Raw genomic sequence first — 19,125 nt, 5'->3', positions numbered from 1 at the left:
CAGAGAGAAAGAAACAAGCAACAACACTAAAAGGCAGCTGATGGAAGGGAAGAAGATATTTGCAAATGACATATTGGATAAAGGGTTAACCGACTATAAAGAACTTATCAAAACTCAACACCCCAAAAAAATAATCAGTGAAGAAAGGGGCAAAAGACATGAACAGACACTGCTCCAAAGAAGACATCCAGATGGCCAACAGACACATGAAAAGATGCTCCACGTCACTTATCATCAGGGAAATAGAAATCAAAACCACCATGAGATACCACCTCGCACCTGTCAGAATGGCTAACATGAACAACTCAGGCAACAACAGATGTTGGCGAGGAAGCAGAGAGAGGGGAACCCTCTTGCGCCATCGGTGGGAGTGCAAACTGGTCCAGCCACTCTGGAGAGCAGTGTGGAGGTCCCTCAGCAGGTTGAAAATAGAACTACCCTAAGACGAGCAAGTGCACTACCAGTCGTATCGAGAATGAAATGTTGCCATTCGCCACGACATGGATGGTTCTAGAGTGTATTCCACTAAGCAAAATAAGTCAGAGAAAGACAAATACCATATGATTACTTTCCTACATGGAATTTAAGAAACAAAACAGAGGAACATAGGGGACGGGTGGGAAGAGAAGAGAGGGAAACTATAGAAGTCTCTCTTTTTTCAGAAGAATCTATTCTTTTTTTTTTAAGTTTATTTTTATTTATTTTGAGAGAGAGAGAGAAAGCAAGCAAGGGAGGGGCAGAGAGAGAGAGAATCCCAAGCAGGCTCTGTGCTGTCAGTGCAGAGTTGGACGTGGGGTTTGAACTCACGAACCGTGAGATCATGACCTGAGCCGAAATCAAGAGTCGGATGCTTACCCGACAGACACACCCAGATGCCCCCAAATCATAAGGGACTCTTTTTTTTTTTTTTTTCCAACGTTTATTTATTTTTGGGACAGAGAGAGTCAGAGCATGAACGGGGGAGGGGCAGAGAGAGAGGGAGACACAGAATCGGAAACAGGCTCCAGGCTCTGAGCCATCAGCCCAGAGCCCGACGCGGGGCTCGAACTCACAGACCGCGAGATCGTGACCTGGCTGAAGTCGGACGCTTAACCGACTGCGCCACCCAGGCGCCCCCATAAGGGACTCTTAATGATAGAGACAAAACTGAGGGCTGATGGAGGGAGGTGGGTGGGGGATGGGCTGGATGGGTGATGGGCATTAAGGAGGGCACTTGTGATGAATCACTAGATTCTATTCCTGAAACCAATCATTGCACTCTATGTTAACTAACTAGAATTGAAACAAAAATTTGAAAAGACAAATAAATAGTTCCTCCTTTGTTTCTACTGTGCCATATATTTGTTGGTGACACGGGATCGCGTATCTTGTGGAATTTGCCACATTGTGGATTCGCCTGGTGGTGGCATTTAGCAAGCTCCTCTCCCCCCACCATTTCCTACAAACTTAGACTTTCATCTCAAGCAGTGGTTCTCAGCCGAGGGCGATTTTGCCCCCAGAGGACATTTGGCCAAGTCCTCTGAAACGGGTCCCTTGGGAAGCTCTGATTTGGGGACAGAAGCAGGGACCCGTCTCGGGGTCACTCCGAGAGCCCAAATGTGTACTTCCTATATGTCCCATGAGGAGTCAGCAGCTCGCCTCACTTTGAGTGATGTCACCTTGGACTAGCGGGTCCCCATGCTGTCAGTGTCACCACCTGATGGGTTAGCATCATCTCGGTCTAACCACGAGGGCTGCAGAATATGGGGAGACCTGTTATTTTTAGCGTAATGCAGTTATGACTTTAATGCTCCCTCACACACAGTTTACAAAGGGCTTTTCCATCCAGGACCAAATAGCCAAACTCACTGCTATGCTGGAGGCGGGCTGGATGATCGCCGAATGATTTTCTCCAGACGAGGAGTCGGGTCAGAACAGGGACACGGCCTGTGTAAGACCCCGTAGGTCAGCAATAGCACCAGGCTAAGCCCAGACAGGTTCACCTGCCCAGAGCTCCATTCACAGGAGTCTCCTGAGCTCGCCCGACTGTAGGAAAGGGAGGAAATGCCACCGCGGGCCTCTTTTAAAAGCTGCAAAAGTTCTAGAAGATTCTCTCGTGTCAGCTGATTCTAAAATCTCTCTCCATAGGTGGGGGGATGGGCTAAACGGGTGATGGGCATTAAGGGGGGAGGGCACCTGTGATGAGTGCTGGGTTTTATATGTAAGTGATGAATCACTCAGTTTTACACCTGAAACCACTGTTACGCTGTATGTTAAACTAGCTTGGATTTAAATAAAATTTAAAAATCATATAAAAATAAAAATGCTTTTGAAAAATAAAAGAATCCCTATCCAACCTCGGAGACCACTGGTCCGCCCAGAACGAAATGGTGCCCCTGTTCACACCCCTTCATGCTCCCTGTGATCTCTAGGATGAACCCTTCCCAAGAGGCATTCAAGGCCCCTCACAGACTGACCCCTCCCACCTCCCCACCTCCGTCTCTTCCCGAATCACCGTCCCCACCCCCGCCATCCCCACCTGGACGCTGCCGGTCGGACTCCCATACACTCACAGAGATGCTGGTGTGGTTTGACCAGTTGACTCTGGTGGCCACTAGAGGGGAAATCGCACCTTCCCAGCACCTATACGTGCTTTCCTCTAAACCTGGCATAGGTCTCCCCTTTCTGGTTTTACAGAGGAGGAAACTGAGGCTGGAGAGTGTGAATGGCTTGCCAAGGGCCACATGGCGTGAGTTAGGACTAATGGCTGGAGGCGGTTGGCCCTGGGAAGGGAGGGTGGAGGCTCCTCGCTGCACACTCCATCCGGTTTCCTAGGCCCGGGGAGGCTGTGCCCGAGCAGCGGTTTCCCCTGCTTTCCGCGATCGGTGGCCAAAGCCGGAAAGCCAGACGCTGCCAAGAAGGAAACCACTCTGTCAGCTGCCCATCTGGACAGTGATGGCCGGAGACAGAGCCTCTCCAGATGAAACGGGTAACTCACTCTGGAGGAAGGGCCACGCTCCCTCCGAGTGTGTAGAATCAGCAGTCGTGCCTCCCTCCTCCCCGTGCCCTGCCCGGAGATGCCACATGACCTTGGCGAGGCCACCCGGCCAGTCGGGGCCGAGCTGGGCCTTACCACCAGCCTCACCTCGGGACTTCCCGTGGCCCCAGACGGGCTGCCACGCAGGGAAATTCAGGGGTAAGATAAGGAAGAGCCTTCTGATGTAGAGGGCTCCCGGGACTTGGAGGGGTCCTCACCCCTGCCCTCAAACCCCTTTAGGAATGGTCGTGGCTCGGGTGGGCTGGAGAGACCCTCTGAAGGTTACGTAGGAGAGATGGAGAGGACACTGTAGGACCTTTATCGCCAAAGAACCAGGGCTGAAGGAGGTTTACAGACTTAGAAAAATAAAACGTATTACCGGCACCAGCTTTAGGGCCTGGCGCACAGTAGGATCCTCATACAGATCTGTTGAACGAATGAATGTTTCCAAACCCTATTTGAGACCAAGGCCAGAGATCAATGTTTCTTCCCAATTAGCAGCTTAATGCCAACATGAAGACACCCGGGCCCCCAAAAGACCCCAACTCGCGGTCCCCAAGGCTCACCAGCTTTGTCCGGGTAACAATGTCACCCGTGATGGCACCAAGTTTGGGAGAAGCGTATGTGAGTGGGGGTGACCCAGGTTCAGCGTGAGGAAGTCACCCAGAGATCAGTGTCTCTCCACTTCCTTCCCCCTCCCCCCTGCTCAGGAAGGGGCGGTGCAGGTGGGGGGTGGGCGTCTGGGCACACTGGAGGGGGGTGGTGGGGAGGAGCCCAGGACCACCAGACCGGCATCCTGGCCAGGCCCTTATGCAGTGAAGGGCAGGGGGGATCGGCCGGGAGGGGGCTGTCAGGTCCCTGCAGGCTCCCCAGGGTGGGGTATCGAGGGCTTGCAGGTGGGGGGTGGGGGTTAGCGACCAGATCAGGAGCGCAGGGCAGCGAGGAGCCAAGGGCCAGGTCTGCCACTGACAGTTGGGGGTCCCGCACGTCTCTGAGCATTTCCCCGGTCCGTGATCACTGGGCCGGAGCGAGGCCTGAGAGCGGAGGCGCGTCAGGTGGCCTAGCAGGGAGCCAGGGCACCAGGCTGCCCTTAATCGCTGGCTGGCAGCGTGCGTTTGCAGGAGGACGTGGTGGACACGGTTGACATTTGTGACCAGCAGGAGTTGGGGCCCCTGGCCTGTGAGAGGAGCTGGAGTCAAGCCCGGAAGGGGGTCAGGACTTGCCCGAGGCCCTCGATGACCCCCAGGGAGCCGTGGGGAGGAGCCTGGGATTTAGGGCACCCGGGCCAGGCCTCCTTCAATGCCCCTTCCTCTTCTGCAAAGGGAGAAGGCAGCAAAGGAAGAAGCCGTCCCCTGGCTGGGCCAGCGGCCTCAGGCTCCCCCACCAGGCCAGGCCCACGGTGGGTCAGGTTCCCACGGGGGGGGGGGGTCTCCCCTCTGCCTGGGGGTCTGAGGAGGGGCTGGTGCAGTGGAGGAGGGGCGGCCACAGGGGCAGGAAGGCAGGCCCCGGGCCCCAGACCCTGCGGCAGACTGCGAGCTCGGCACAGGACGGGCCTGAATGGCTGGGAAGGGCCCGGACGCCGGGGACGTGCTCTGGCTGAGGCAGTGGTCGGATCAGAGCAGGAGCCCGGGGGTCGGCGGGGGGAAGTGGGGCTGACTGGCCCACGACACAGGGGTGTGTGGAGCTGGACAGAAGCCTGCGGAGATGGAACTCCCCGGACCGTGCCATGAAGTGGCCCCGCGTCTCAGCTGCAACCGCCCACGTGCCTGCCCCCTCACCCCAGACTCCGCTCTGACGGGCCCCCCAGCCCGGACACCACCCGGAGCAGGGGGGACAGTGGGACCTCACCCCTGAGGCCGGGGCTTTGCTCCCCCCGCCATCGATGCAGCAGGGGAAGGAAGGGGCCGCCTGGGGATGGGAGCTCCTTCCGAGAGGTACCGACGGGGGTGCGACAGCCTCCTGGGCGGCCGCTCCAGGACCGCACCTCGCAGACTGTGTCCTCGCTGCCCGGCTGTGCCAGTTCCTCTTTACAACCGACTCCACGGGATGCACGGTTACGGTCGCCACTTACACGCAGTTCGAATCTTGGCTCCACCTTTCAGCGGGTGCCAGACCTTAGCGAGTGCCTCGGTTTTGCCGCCTGTAAAACGGGGCAAACGCACCCACCTCGCGGGGTTAACAGGGCAGGACACCTGGAAGAAGGCCACAGGCAGGCGGACACTGTCCCGGTGTGAGGCGGTGGCATCCCCACCAGTCACCGCTCGTTCAGTCGGGTGGGGCGACCGCTCCTGACCGCGTCTCTCCCACACCAGTGACGCAAGGCCGGTGGCGGGAAGCTGGGGGCGGCTGTGACGCGGCAGCTCCCTTCCTGGCCTCCGTGCCCGCAACAGAGCCCGCCCGTGATGCCATCCACCCGCCGGCTGGGCCCTTCTTTCCGTTCCTGGACTGCTGGGCAGACACAGGCCACCGGGCGCTGCACGGCCACTTACCCACGTGCCCGGAGTCTGCCGGGGGTGGCGTCTGCGGTGACAGGAGCAGCAGCATCAGTCACAAGAGCAGCGGCTGAACGCCTGGCGTAATTTGAGAGAGGGCTTTACGCCCTGGGTGTGAGCAGCACTTGGCTGTGATGTCACAGTCCCGGGGACAGAGCCCAAGCTCCGGGTGGTCACGCGAGGAGCAGAGGCCCAGCCCGGCACCCCCACCCCCTGCTGGCAGGTGCGGGCACCCGGGAAGCAAGTACGCGGGCCACGGGGCGCAGCTTCCGGGGACGATCCGCGCACCTGCACAGGGGACCTCCCTGCTGCGCTAACATCCTCCAGTCCTGCCTCGGGCACTTCCGGGGAGCTCGCTCTCCGCGCCACCTCCCCACCCGAGTGGGCACTGCTGCTCTACCGGTGCGGGCTCAGGTCACACCCCTGCAGTCATGATTAAGGTAGACAGATCCTGAGGGCGCCTGGGGGGGCTCAGTCGGTTAAGCGCCTGACTCCTGGTTTCGGCTCAGGTCGCAATCTCACGGTTTGGGAGTTTGAGTTCCGCGTCGGGCTTCACGCTGACGGTGCGGAGCCTGCTTGGGATTCTCTCTCTCCCTCTCTGCCCCTCCCCCTGCTCACTTTCCCTCTCAAAATAAATTTTAAAAACTTAAAAATAAATAAATAAAGAGGTAGATCCTGGAGGTCTCCTGAATCCCAGCAACCGGTCAGTCCGAAGCTAACACTGAGAGTGCTTACTAGGCCAGAGACCCTTTTGTAAGCATTTGACTTGCATCAGTTTACCCAATGTCACACAGCCAGCAGTTGGACCTAGGTTTCCACATTAAGAGGGCCCTTATCCAGGGGTCACTTCAGATATGGGGCGCAAGGCGGGGGGGGGCACGGGATAGGGGCTTTATAACAAAAGGAGTTGGGGCAGCCGTCCAACCAGCTGGTAAAAAATGAGGCTGAATCCTTAAGCCTCGCTCCTGGTATAAAATGCACACGCTTCAAGGATCAACTCTACAGGGGCGCCTGGCTGGGCCAGTCGGTAGAGCACACGACTCTTGATCTCCGTCCAGGTCGTGAGTTCAAGCCCCACCACGGGGCATGAAGCTTACTTAAGGGGAAAAAAAAAAAAAAAAATCGATTCTACATAAAGTATATGGGTTTTAGAAAAACACAGAAGCGTATTTTTATACTCTTTTAAAGGTGAAGAAAGCATTTAAACAACATGCCTACACATCCCAGAAACCATAAAAAAATGGATAAAACAAAATTTAAATGATTCTCCTCCACCCCAGATTAAAGACAATGCCAACCTGAAAAGGCACTGGCCTCAAATAACCCGAGCTGAGTGTCCGCTGACAGGTGGAGAGAAACAGGACGGACACGGGGCGGGGGACGCTGTGACAGGCACAGGTGCTGCACAGGCTGGGGGTCTCCCTTCAGGAGTGAGCGTACAAGGGCACACGGGTTTGAAGGTGTCCGCAGAAGTGCTATGCAGGACACGGAATACACATAAAAGGAACGTTCTTAAATGTTGAGCAATGAGGAAAGTGTCGTATCTACAGACTGGAATATAAAAAGGGAAACAGGTCTACAACTCCTGCCACGAAGACATCTGAGTAAACACCTATTTCCCACGTCACGGGGCAGTGTAGTTCCACCTTGTGCTAGAAGCTTCTCTCCGTATGTTCAAATGTACATTCAGCCGTCGAGAAAAGTATTTTTGCAGAAATGTTAGCAGCGACCATCTCACGGCGATGGAAGTAGAGTTTTCCCTTATACTTTTAAAAATACACCGATTTCTTTTTCTACGGTAAACACCGATGTTTATATGCACTCCCCGTCCCGCCCCCTCCCCCCGGAACAAAAAGACGAAGCTTTGTCTACAGCTACAGACAGAAATCCGTGTTCTGTGCAAGATTCAGGTAGTAGTTGGGGGGGAGGGAGGAGGGATGGCCCCATTTCTCAGCAGACCACCCCCCTCCCTCTGCAGCAAAGCAGCAGGCCAACACTTTGAGCGAGGCCCGTAAGAGCTAAATCAGCTTCTTCTGAACGAGGTGAACCGGCCACCTCCCACCTCCCGCCGCACGGAGCTGAGACAGGCCGCGGCTCTTCAGAAAAGAGCCTTTGCTGTGATAAACGAAGACAGCCAACCGTTTTTCAAATTTTTTATTTGGTGTTAACTCCACAAGAAAACAAAAAATCAGTTACTCTGGTGTACGTGAAATCAGAACAATACAACCACGGGGAAACAATCTCAGCCCAGGAATGGAAGACGGGTTCTTCAGTGCTACGGGTACGCAATGCGCTTCATACCACAGTGCGTTTCAGCGTTTCGCCAACTTTTTAAAAAATGCTTTTTCTTTGTGATCATCCATTCACAAAACTAAAAACCACACTTTCAACTCTGCTGCTGAAAGCCTCCAGGCTTCAGCCACTTAGCTATGAAAACAAATAAATACATAATCTGTTAATCCCCCTGCCCATTTATAATCCAACCCCATCCCCCCCCCGCCCCCCCCCACCCCCCCCACCCCCGTGGAAGATGCAGGGTCTTCCTACCGGTGCGAAGGGAAGTCGGCACCTTTGCCACCTGGAGCCCTGTCTTGATAAAAAGCAGCTGTCCAAAATCAACTGAGCTAAAGGTTGTGTCTGAAATATATTTATTTGGTCTCTGCTACATTAAGCAACGATTTCTAGAATGATCGTCACCGTGGTGATTTTAGGAATTTACAACTTCCAATTCTTTTTTGCCTTTGCTGTTAAATTGTATTTCAGTGCAGATGCTAATCACTTTTTAGGAAGCTCCGGAAGAAAGAAAAATACATAAAACCTTATAAAGTCTGTAAATAAATAACAGCAACGTAAACCTTACACACGCGCGCGCACACGCACACACACGCACACACACCCACTTTAAAGTGTCAAAAGATGTGCTGTATAAAAACAAACCCTGCCGTGTGGCGAGATCCGAGCCAACCGTCCATCAGGTCTCTCACAGCGAGGACACACACAACCGGGACGACCCCAGAGCCTCGGGGTCGCTCGCCCGTGTCATCAACGACGAGAAGGGCAACACCACCCAGTGCTCGAAGCACATCAGGGATTCCTCGGCCACTTCGCCCCCAGCCGGTCACCGCACGCGTGTGCTGCCCGCCAAGGGCAGTGGTGACGCGGTCTCGTCTGTGTCACGCTTTTCTGCCATTCCTGACGATACAGACGTGCCAAACTGATGCTACAAATTAGGTTGTTTTGTTTTGTCTTTTTCGTAAGGAGTTAGTTTAAAAGGAAACACAATCTGGTTTTACAAACACCGCCCCTCCCAGCTTCACCTGCTGCCCGGCGGCATGAAAGCGCGAGGAAGTGGCCATCAGGAGTGGACGGGACTGGTGTGAGACGGACTGACCCCTGGGTCCCCACGAGAGCGGAAAGCGAGTCCCATGAAGCAATCGCACAGGTATGGGAGAAACTGTTACTCCCCCCGCCCCCAACCCACCACACAGAACTTGCCCAGAACATTCTCTCAAACACAAAATGAGATCTAAGCTCTACTAAAATCACAGCCACAACAGGAGCTAGCTGCAGCAGCCGAGGTTTCTTCGGGGTGACGAGGTGGCCTTTACTGCACGTCAGACGTTTATCATTTAGCGTTCTGGAGGCTTCGAGTCAATGGAGGTCACCAGCAAACCATAATTTGCAACTAAGATCCAAACCACAAACAACCCGGAAGGGGTGTTTTGGCATAAACGTAACTGCAACCTAAGAACGGGCTGGGGGTACGCTCTCTACCCCGCTGGGCCTCGTACGCCACCCGACACCCCAAAGCCTTGGCTCCTTCAGCTAGCAAGAAATCACACACCATAGTATCTTCCATGATACTTGAGGAGGAAAATCCTAAGATAGAAAACACAGTATCGTGTAAGTCTCTAAAAGCACACCCTTGCGGTTCCTACTTCAAAGGTACATGAGATCTGACTGAATGAAGACCGTGGATGAGTCACTCATGCTTCCCTCCTGCCTTCAGGAAGGCACCGATCCATTGCAGGGGTAGGTGTCTATGTCCCAGTTCTTAGAGAACAAAGCCTAAAGGTCCCAAAGCTCAAGTCTCTGGAGAGCGGAAGTGGTTGCGGACACCGCGGTGCTAGGGTAACAGTGACCGGGCTGCAGCCAGCAGGACAGTAGCTGCAGTCAAGATGCGGAACGCAGGGCTACTCCTAGACAAGCACATGCACACCCATTCTGGATTTGACAACACAATCTAGTCTATTTCAAATAGCCAAGAATTTAACAGCTTGGAGGAAAAAAAAAAAAAAAAAGTTCAACAGGATAGCTGTCCTCAACTCTAAAATAAGCAAGAAGAGAAAGATAATTACTGATCTGAATCAGTTAATTGAAGAAGAACCCTAAGTTGTTGTTTTAGATTAACAGGCCTCACAAAAGGGTAATTTGCCATCACAGATCGTTTTCAAGAATTAATTTGCACTACGCTGCAGGTTTAGAGATGAGTTCGAGAAAAGAGCTCCTCTTCGCCAGGGTCCGCCCACTCGCCCCCACCGTCCGAGCCGGAGCCTTCCGAGCCAGAGCTGGCGCTGGAGGAGATCTTTCTGTGGAAGCCGTTGGGTTTTGCTCCGGCATTTCTCTCTCCTGCACACCTTGCTTCATAAACAGAAGACACCTGGGATGAAAGGAACAGTTTCAACAGATCAAAAGCCAGGTTTTTTTTCACAAGGGCTACGCGAAATACTCTTGACACAGAGATCAAGTAACAAGTCCATGGTTTTCTCGGGGAGAGTTACACACCATGAAGTTTCGCTGCTTCAAAGCAAAACCACCTCTCCTTCCTGATCTGTAAGGCGTCCAGAACCCTAACTCGGTATGTTCGGTCCCTGGGACAAAGCGTTCTGTATGTCAGGGCTGCCCAGAAAACAGCAGTCTAAGTGCCGACCACGGGTGGGGACGAGGCTGGGCGCGGGGACCCCCGCCCTGCCGTGTCTCCCTGCCACGTGGGGAGAGCCGCCAGCAAGCAGACCAACCAACGTAACCACACGCTGCGGTACAAACCAGGCGACGTGGCCAACGGGGAAGGGGAGAAAGGACACACACAGACACTCCAGACAGGTGGGCAGGGAAAGAGCTCTTCCAAAGAGTCCTCAGCTGAGGTGGAAAAGTGAGCCCCGTAGGAGTAAGAGCGAGAGGTTGTCCGGGAGCCTGGCCTCAGACACGGAGTCCTACAAACCCCCTGTCGTGTGGGACAGTCCCCCCACCCCCCCACACACCAGGTGGTCAGCACCTCTGTCCCCCAGGACACTAAATGCAAATGGCAGCCCTTCCCTAGTCACAGGAACGACCAGTGCCCACCCCCAACTCAGGCAGAGTGATCAGCAACAGCACCCTCCCTCCACAGCAACTAGCGATGGTCCCCGACCCCCGAGGCGACTACCAAGGCCTCCTTCCCTCCCCCCACAGTAGCCGGCAACGTGCCACCCCCCACCGGCCGCTTCCCCCCCTCCCCTCCCCCCCCCAGGTCACCTTAATTAGCAACATCCCCACCCCCATAGCAACCAGCTCGCCCCGTCACGGCAACCAGCGGCACCCCCTCCCCCCGGCCACGGGAACTAGCAGCCCCCCGGTCATACTTATGACACCCCCATTTCCAGTTGGGCAGCGCCACCCCTGGTTGGGCCCCTGAGGCGGAAGCAGAAAGACAGCTGCGTGGAAGGAGGGAGAAGGGAGGGTGCGAGGCCAGAGGCACGCGAGGGCAGAGCGCAGTGACAAGAGGCCACCGTGGTTAGGAGCGTGAGTCGCAGAGTCCCAGCAGAGGCTACGGCTCAGGTCTGCACTTGCGGCCAGACACGCGGTCCCCGGTCTGTGCGGAACAGCACAGTGGCGGCACCGGTCAGGCATCGCGAGGGCCAGCGAGGGGACACCCGACCCAGACGGGGCACGGGTGACGAGGCGGAAAGAGGTGCAACAGCTGACGGGTGGGGCGGGACGGCGTGTGCAGGTGACAGAGGCCGGACAGCGGCGGCTGAGCTTGGGTGCGGCAGGGCACCATTCGCTGAGGTGGGACAGACTGGTGGGGGGAGGCCCACAGGCCTGTGGGTGATTTGGGGGAAAGTCCTCGCAGGACCTGAGCTGACACGGAGAAGACAGACACGTTTCCTTCGGTTCATCGGCCTGCCTGCCGGGAGCTCGTAGAAACCCGACGCGGCCCGGTGCCGGGGCTGAGACCAGAGCGCCGCACTGGGCGTGTGGAGGGGACAGGAAGGTGGAGTCCGGCCACGGAGCCCAGCTCGAGGGCTCTGTGGTGGTGCCCACCCAAGGGCTCGTTGGGGAGCGACAGGTCCACCAACTGGTGGGCAGAAATGCCCGGGGCGGCGCTGGGAAGGACAGGCTGGGGGATCGAAGGAGGGGCTGTGGGAAGCCTTGGAGGTAAGCAGACGAGGAGGGAGGCGATGCAGACGTGGGCTGAGGGCCACAGGGAGGAGGAAGGTCACACCCACAGAGCTGGGTGACCCGGGACAGTGGGCGGGCGGGCGGGAGCTCCCAGGGCTCTCAGGCTGTAGCCTGAGTGGCAGAGATGGGGGTGGGGTGGGGGGTGTGTGTGGCCGTTAGTAAGTTAGTAAGGAGGACAGTCCACTTACCCTATTAAAATCTAATGGACGCTCTTCGTTACTGGGCATGTCTTTACCATCTGGACACTCTTCTATACCATTCTCTCCCTTGGCATTTGTATAACATTCTTAATCATTTTGAATGGAGAAGGGAAAAGAGGGAGGGGGGGGAAATTTCATTAAGACATGGTTATGAAACATACATTCCTGTGTCATTTTTTGCTGACAAGTCAGATCAGTTAGGTCTACCAGCCCTTCGGCGAGTTGGACTAGTCACTAAGAGCAGACACGGTCACCACTGGCCAGCCAGGTGTGCACGAGCAAACTGCTACGCCCATTTAAAAATTCTGATAAACCGTTTATCGAGTGTTTGAAAAATAGGCTGGCATAACACACACGCCTGTCATCCCACCGTGAGACACCCGTTCAGCAAATACTCGCACCTGTAATGTGACAGGCCCTGGGAACACAGGACGAAGACCAACAAGGCTAAGCTCTCAAGAGCGTATGGAGCGGGAAGGGAGACCGACGACATACCGTGCGTGGTCACATGACAAACAAGCAGACAGGAGGAAGTGACGAGAGAGAGAGCAGCAGCCTTGTTCGCTCCCCCCAAGTCCACACCACGCTGAAGGGCGCCGTTACGGTATCTGGACAACAGGGAAGGGAAAAGCGGCTAGTGGTTTGGGTAGGTACGTGGCCCCCAGAAGGGGATGGATCTGGAGGCTACGATTAGAAGGAATCAGCAATCGTCGAGCGCAAAGCTTCTCAACGCTGGAGCTTTAAGCAGAGTCTGCCCAGGCCCCACGTGAAACCCCGACTGAGCCGCGCACTGGGCCAGGGTCCAGGCAGCAGCTGCGACAAGCCCCCCAGGTGGTTCTGACGCCCTCCTGTCTTTGTCTAGACCAGCCCCCGCACCCCTGCACAGACACAGTGCCGGCCTGACACAGACCCTGGCTTTGAATCCCTGTGTCCAAGTCCCCTAATGCCCCCAACCGAGCATCCGTTTCCCGCCGCCTGCGGTCCAGCTACGGGGCGTTCAAAGGCATGGCGCACTCCCCGTGCGTGAGACCAGGGACGACAGGGTCAGCGCTCCAGGACTGCTGTGCCCAAGGGACGGCCTTTCACCGAGGCCGCACCGGCCGCACCATGCTCCCCATGACCTCTAGCTCTCTCTGCTGTCTCAGGACCTCGAAGTTACCAGCTCGGGCTCTGGGACTAGACGGACGTCACAGCAGATCCCCCGTTCTGCCACACACCTATGATGTAACACGGCAGATCACTGTCCCTCTTTTGAGCCCCAGCTCCCGCATCTCTGACACGGGGTCCCCCCTCGCCCTCACGCAGTCCTGTGCGAGGTAAAGAGACGACGCGTGTGCAGCCCCAAATGTGGCACCGGCACTCAGTGACACCTTCTACCGCTGCTATGAACCCAGACCCGGGCTTATTCATCCCTTCTGGGCAGTCACCGGACCAAGTTCTCGCAGTCCCCACGCTCCACCCAGTTCGTTACCACGTGAACCAGGTGAGCCAGTGTATCAGGGAAGGTGACTAGTTCCTGGACTAGAAGACGTGCCCAGACAGCTGCATCCAACCCCGCCGCGATCCTTCCTGTCCTGCTTTAGGAATTCTGTACGTCCAAAAGGAGTCTGTGCTGAGCGCGGACGACGTTCCTCACAATCCTCACGTGGACGGTCCCCACGTTCTAGGCCAGGACCACGCACCAGTCCCACGCCATGCGCACCACTCCTTGTAAGTATCCCCTCGGGGAGGCACGATCTGCAGCCTCCTTTTACAAACGATGGAGACACAGAAGGCCTGGTCACGGCCCAAAGGTCTGGCAATGGAAGCACTGGAGTCCTGCTCCGTTTTGTCTCCCGAGCCCGTTTTATCTCCACGGAGTCCCCGCACGGCCTTCTCTGTTAAGACTAAATAATACCCACACTTACAATGAGCCTTCCAAACATCTCAACTCCAGTGCGGGAGAGCTCTAGAGACCCCCATCCGGGAAGATCTGTCAGGACAGAGTGTGCAGGGCCCTGGTGCTCCGGCTCCTTGCTTCTGGCCGACCCCGTCCCCCACCGCACTCTCACACGGTTCCCCCTTGGCCGGGCCCCCCAGGCTATGCCGAATGCATCCAGCTCCCGCACCAGCCAGGGCTTCTCACGGGGCACCTCTCCCTGCAGGTAGCCCCAGCTGTCACACGGCTCGTGTCCCTGCCCTCTCCGGTCTCTGCACAGACATCCCCGCAATCAGGAGAGCAGGAAGGAGGGCCGTCTGCCTCTGCGTTCCCAGTGCCCGGCACGAGGGCGCGTAAGACATGCTTGCCGCGTGGTCGCGCGTGTGAACGCACGGCAAGGCCGGCAGGAGGCAGGGTGCGGGGCGTGGGCCTCCAGGCCAGACGGGCGCCCCCGCCGCAGGGCACCTGGTGCTGCCCTACTGTCGAAGGGCACGGCCCACGCTCCTTCCCATCGAGGCCGAAAGCTTCCAGATCAGCCCCTTAGAGCAGCACACGCTCATTATCAATCATCGGCCACGCTGGAAGCTTCAGGGGCAGAGAGGAAGGCGGAGGCTGCCTGGTTTCCTGGCTGACCGGCTCCCGAGACCGCCCGCCCCCGCCCCCACCCCCACCCCCACAGGCCGACAGAAGGCGGCTGTGGCGCCACCATCAGCACAAGGCAACTGTGCAGGGATTTAATGCAGTTGTGAGTGGAAGGTCGTTCAAAAGCCTGGTGAACGTTACTCATCCACTGAGAATTTCTGTATTTGCCACCTCACAATTAAAAAAGCATCACACACTGACCATCCCTTATGGCACCTACCTGGGACTGTACTGGTCACCAAGGACCCACAGCTGAGAGTCGGGACAGACTCCCTACCAGCACATGAAACTAGACTAAGGCTGTGCAGACGGCCCTTGACACACTAACAAAAGCACGAACTCGGTGTCTGAAAAATCACCCTAACCTCCCAGAGGGATTGGTCTTCCTAGACCCCTGGCCCTGCCTGCTGCCACATCCCTCTCTCCCTCTGGCACTTTCTGGGTGGTCCTCTCACTGCCCTACTCTGGGCACTCAGCCTCCCTTACCTGTATTCCTGTTAACTCATCTCTGACTTAACACTCACCCGGTGCAGCACGATGGACATACGCCAAGGCCAGATTTGTGCTCCCATCACCCTGGCGCCCCCCTGGGCACCGAGTACAGACAGCTACTACAGAGAACGAAGCTTCTGGACCACAGGAAGACAGCCTGGACGCAAGCCTGAGCTCGATGGCTAATATGCATGATTCGGACAAAGTACCAAACCTGAATCTTAGAGCTTCCTCATCTGAAAACTTCGGCTGACATCTCACAAGGCTATTGTGGGGCCTACGTATAAGAAAAGATTGAGAGCACCTGGTAAATAATAAAAGGGGACCTAGATATTAGCTAATGCTAAGGCAACAGGCCTTTAATAAATGCGGTTAGGTAAACAAAGATGCTAAAACTGAGGCCCTCGCCCTACACTTTGGGACCCAGCGAGCCTCTGGGAAGGAGGAAGGCGAGTTTTGGGGGAGGCGATTTGAGGCTCACAGAATAGAGAGAAGCAACCACCCCGCCTCCCGCCCGGGCGGAGAGGCCGAGCTGCAAAGGGAGGCCAGCGCAGGCGTTCTGAGCGCCGGAGTGCGCGAGGCCTGGTGGCCAGTGAGGGGTGTCACTGGCTCCACGTTCGTTACAAAACAACTGGAGACGTGACAGACCTGCAGACGTATAAATGCTAACGGACGGTTTACGTGCTCCTTCCAGCTCTAACAGGGGAGACCAGACGCTGCAGCCGACAGGAGCCCCCGAGACAGGAGCCCAGAGTCTGCCTCGCCCACCCCCTGGAGCGAGCCCACGGCCTTCACAGTCCTCACCTCGCCCCGGACTTCAGGTCAGGACTTTCTATAGCTTCTGGGCATGCTCACCCGAGAAGCCCACAGACCAAATGTGCTGCTGCCCCAATGTCCCCCACTGCCAGCCCCCTCCAGCCCCACCCTGCTGCTCAGCCCTCACAGACTCACTTCACCGAGCCCCGGCCTCCTCTCCGAAACCTCTCCTTGCCACTCCCCCATCTACTCCCCCAGCAGCGCCTGAGGCCAGGCACTGACCCTGTCACTCGCAGACCCCTGCAGGAGCCTAGAGCCCCAGTCGGTACCTTCGGCTTTTCAACTGCTCCTCAATTCCCTCTCCGCTCTGCTGATAGAATTGTTTTATTTTTTTTTTTAATATTTTTTTTTTCAACGTTTATTTATTTTTTGGGACAGAGAGAGACAGAGCATGAACGGGGGAGGGGCAGAGAGAGAGGGAGACACAGAATCGGAAACAGGCTCCAGGCTCCGAGCCATCAGCCCAGAGCCCGACGCGGGGCTCGAACTCACGGACCGCGAGATCGTGACCTGGCTGAAGTCGGACGCTTAACCGACTGCGCCACCCAGGCGCCCCTCTGCTGATAGAATTGTTTTAAAACACACACCTGGGGGCACCTGGGTGACTCACTCGGTTAAGTGGCAGACTCTCGGTTTCGGCTCAGGCCATGATCTCACAGTTTCGTGAGTTCACGCCGCGCATCGGGCTCCGTGCTGACGGTGTGGAGCCTGCTTGGGTCTCTCTTTCTCTGCGTCCCTCCCCCACTCTCTCAAAATTAATAAATCAAAAAAAAATTTTTTTAAATAATAAAACACACCTCTGCCGAGATACCCTCCAATTCGCAATCTTTTAAACAACCTTCCCTTCCTGCAGGTTAAACCTGACCTAATTCGGCAGAGCTCCCAAACCTCCCGATGGGCTCCTTCCCTGTCTGCCTCTCCAGCCTCAGCTTACAACCCAGCTGGGCCCGATGGGTCCCTGTTCCCTCCACCTGCCAGAGATCCTCTTGCCCCAGCATAGGCGGTTCTCTTTCACGGGCTCTGCCCTTGCCCGGCTTCCCCATCTGGGCGTCTTCCTGAAGATCCCCCCATAGCTGATGATTTCTGCCCCACGATTCACTGGGATCCTGCCCAGATGCGGTCAAAGGTCGGTCCTGCTTTTAGGTATCCGAATGCCTTTCCCCACATCAGGCTAAGGGCAGGCTGTAGTTCTCATCTCTGTGTCTCCAGTGTCTCACAAATGCTGGCTACACGAAAGCCTCTTGGTAAATGTTTTCTGGACTGATACTCATAGTGGAAGAATTGCTCGTAACGAATTAGAAATCTGAACGAAAGAATCAATGACCTACCTTCACACTCTGACGCAGGAAAAAGAGGAGAGTACAAGGCTTTTTCCCACCAAGTCTGTTTTTCTTGACTTCTATTCATTCCTTGAACATCAGTGTTCAATACAGGAAACTGTTGAGGTTAAACGAACACAGAAAAAAGTTTACAAGCTTTCAGGATAAAAGAGAAAATTCAAGCATTATTAACTATGAACTATAAATCCAGGATTTTTAAAAGATGACTATTTTTTTTTTGAAGTAGGCTTCATGTGTCTGACTTCAGCTCAGGTCATGATCTTGCGGTCCGTGAGTTCGAGCCCCGCGTCGGGCTCTGTGCTGACAGCTCAGAGCCCAGAGCCTGTTTCAGATTCTGTGTCTCCCTCTCTCTGACCCTCCCCCGTTCATGCTCTGTCTCTGTCTCTCTCTCAAAAATAAATAAATGTTAAAAAAAAAAAAAAAAAAATTCAAGTAGGCTTCATGCCCAGCACAGAGCACAATGTGGAGCCTGAACTCACGACCCTGAGATCGAGACCTGAGCTGAGATCAAGAGTTGGACGCTTAACTGACTTGAGCCACCCAGACACCCCAAACTAACATTTGTTTTTGTGTTTTTAATACTATTCTAGACAAGGTGAATTTATTTATTTTAAAGATTCTATTTTTAAGTAATCTCTACAACCATTGTGGGTCTTGAACCCAAGCGCCCCAACAAGGTGAATTTGAAAAGCCAAAGTGTTCGTAGCACATAAAAGAAGTTTTTCTTAAGAAGCATTTATATTGGAAGTGGAATGAAAATCTTTTTAGAGACACAACAAAAACTCTTACGAGGCAGAATATTCCCCATAAACTTATATCCCCAGGTAAGGCAAATTTCTGTATTTTGGAAATGCAGAGAAGTAACAGGGCGGTCCCAAGTCTCCACTGGTGTGCAGTGCTCTGGAGAAAAGGGAGGACCCTCTTCTTCACGCGCGCGGGCAGGAGGGAGTTGAAGACGATGCAGGACAGAAACGGTACAGGCAGAGTTACCAACCTAAATGTCTTTGTAACTAAAGCATCTGCTTTGCTGAGACCAGAGGACGGTGAAACTAAATCCAAATAAAGGACTGTGAATATTGCACGCGTCTTTACTGTTTTAGAGAATGTTTTGTTATTGTTATGTGTTCAAGGTTGAAACCTGAGCTATTTTAGCAACCAATGACCATCAATCCTGACAGGATTCTGTTACTCTCTTACATATAAGTTGTTTTATGGGTCTAAGACTTTTTGATTCAATAATGGATTTTTTATTATTTACCTAACGGGAAACACCGCCAAGTCTCATTTTTCGCTTAACCTCGCGAAACACTCTTAAATGAGAAACTGAAGAACCCAGCGAGGCCAGCGAACCTTCACTAAGTTCTCCCCCAGCTTACTCCAACGCTAGCGGTCAGTACGACTACTTACTAGGCAGAACTCACAGGGGTAGCCTCACGCACATGAAGCCAGCAATAGCCAAGGTCTACAGCGTTCAAGATAATTAACTGTATCCAGCACATTAATTCACAGAACCCTAAGATCTTTCTGGAAGGGTCTTGCCTTCGCTCCAAGGCACACCTACTCTATGCCAGATGGCAGCTCAGTGCTACCTGGGAGCAACACAGTCGCCCTCACCCCCAGAGCACCACTGAAAGCAGACGGATTTGGAGGCAACAAGTTCCTACCTGCAAAAGAAAATGTCCCAGGCAGCGGTGGAGGGATCGGTGTTGACTCGCGCAAGGGCAGCTGTATGGCTCACCGTGAAACCCTGTCTCGAGACCGCGGGGGT

General features: G+C 55.0%; 1 protein-coding gene across 11 annotated transcripts in view; it reads right to left on the bottom strand.

The window, feature by feature from the left end:
• KIAA0232 (KIAA0232 ortholog) overlaps positions 1-19,125 on the bottom strand; it is a 98,888-nt gene that overhangs the window by 4,028 nt on the left and 75,735 nt on the right. For 7 of the 11 annotated variants that reach the window (XM_086705509.1, XM_086705503.1, XM_086705507.1 and 4 more), the window contains 3 exons: positions 17,346-17,454; positions 12,138-12,235; positions 7,650-10,168 (listed from right to left, as the gene is read on the bottom strand). In XM_086705509.1, coding sequence (XP_086561635.1) covers positions 9,989-10,168; positions 12,138-12,235; positions 17,346-17,454 — 387 coding nt within the window. In that variant the 3' untranslated portion in view covers positions 7,650-9,988. Of the gene's footprint in view, positions 1-7,649; positions 10,169-12,137; positions 12,236-17,345; positions 17,455-19,125 lie in introns of those variants that run through there. The other 4 variants (XM_086705511.1, XM_086705512.1, XR_015250618.1 and 1 more) reach the window with 2 other exon arrangements.

The sequence above is a fragment of the Puma concolor genome, chromosome B1, assembly GCF_028749965.1.
Source record: "Puma concolor isolate L17-30 chromosome B1, mPumCon1.1.hap2, whole genome shotgun sequence".
In the NCBI taxonomy this organism is placed as follows: domain Eukaryota; kingdom Metazoa; phylum Chordata; class Mammalia; order Carnivora; family Felidae; genus Puma; species Puma concolor.
The sequence above is the reverse complement of the archived record's forward strand: the minus strand, read 5'-3'. Positions and strand labels throughout refer to the sequence as shown.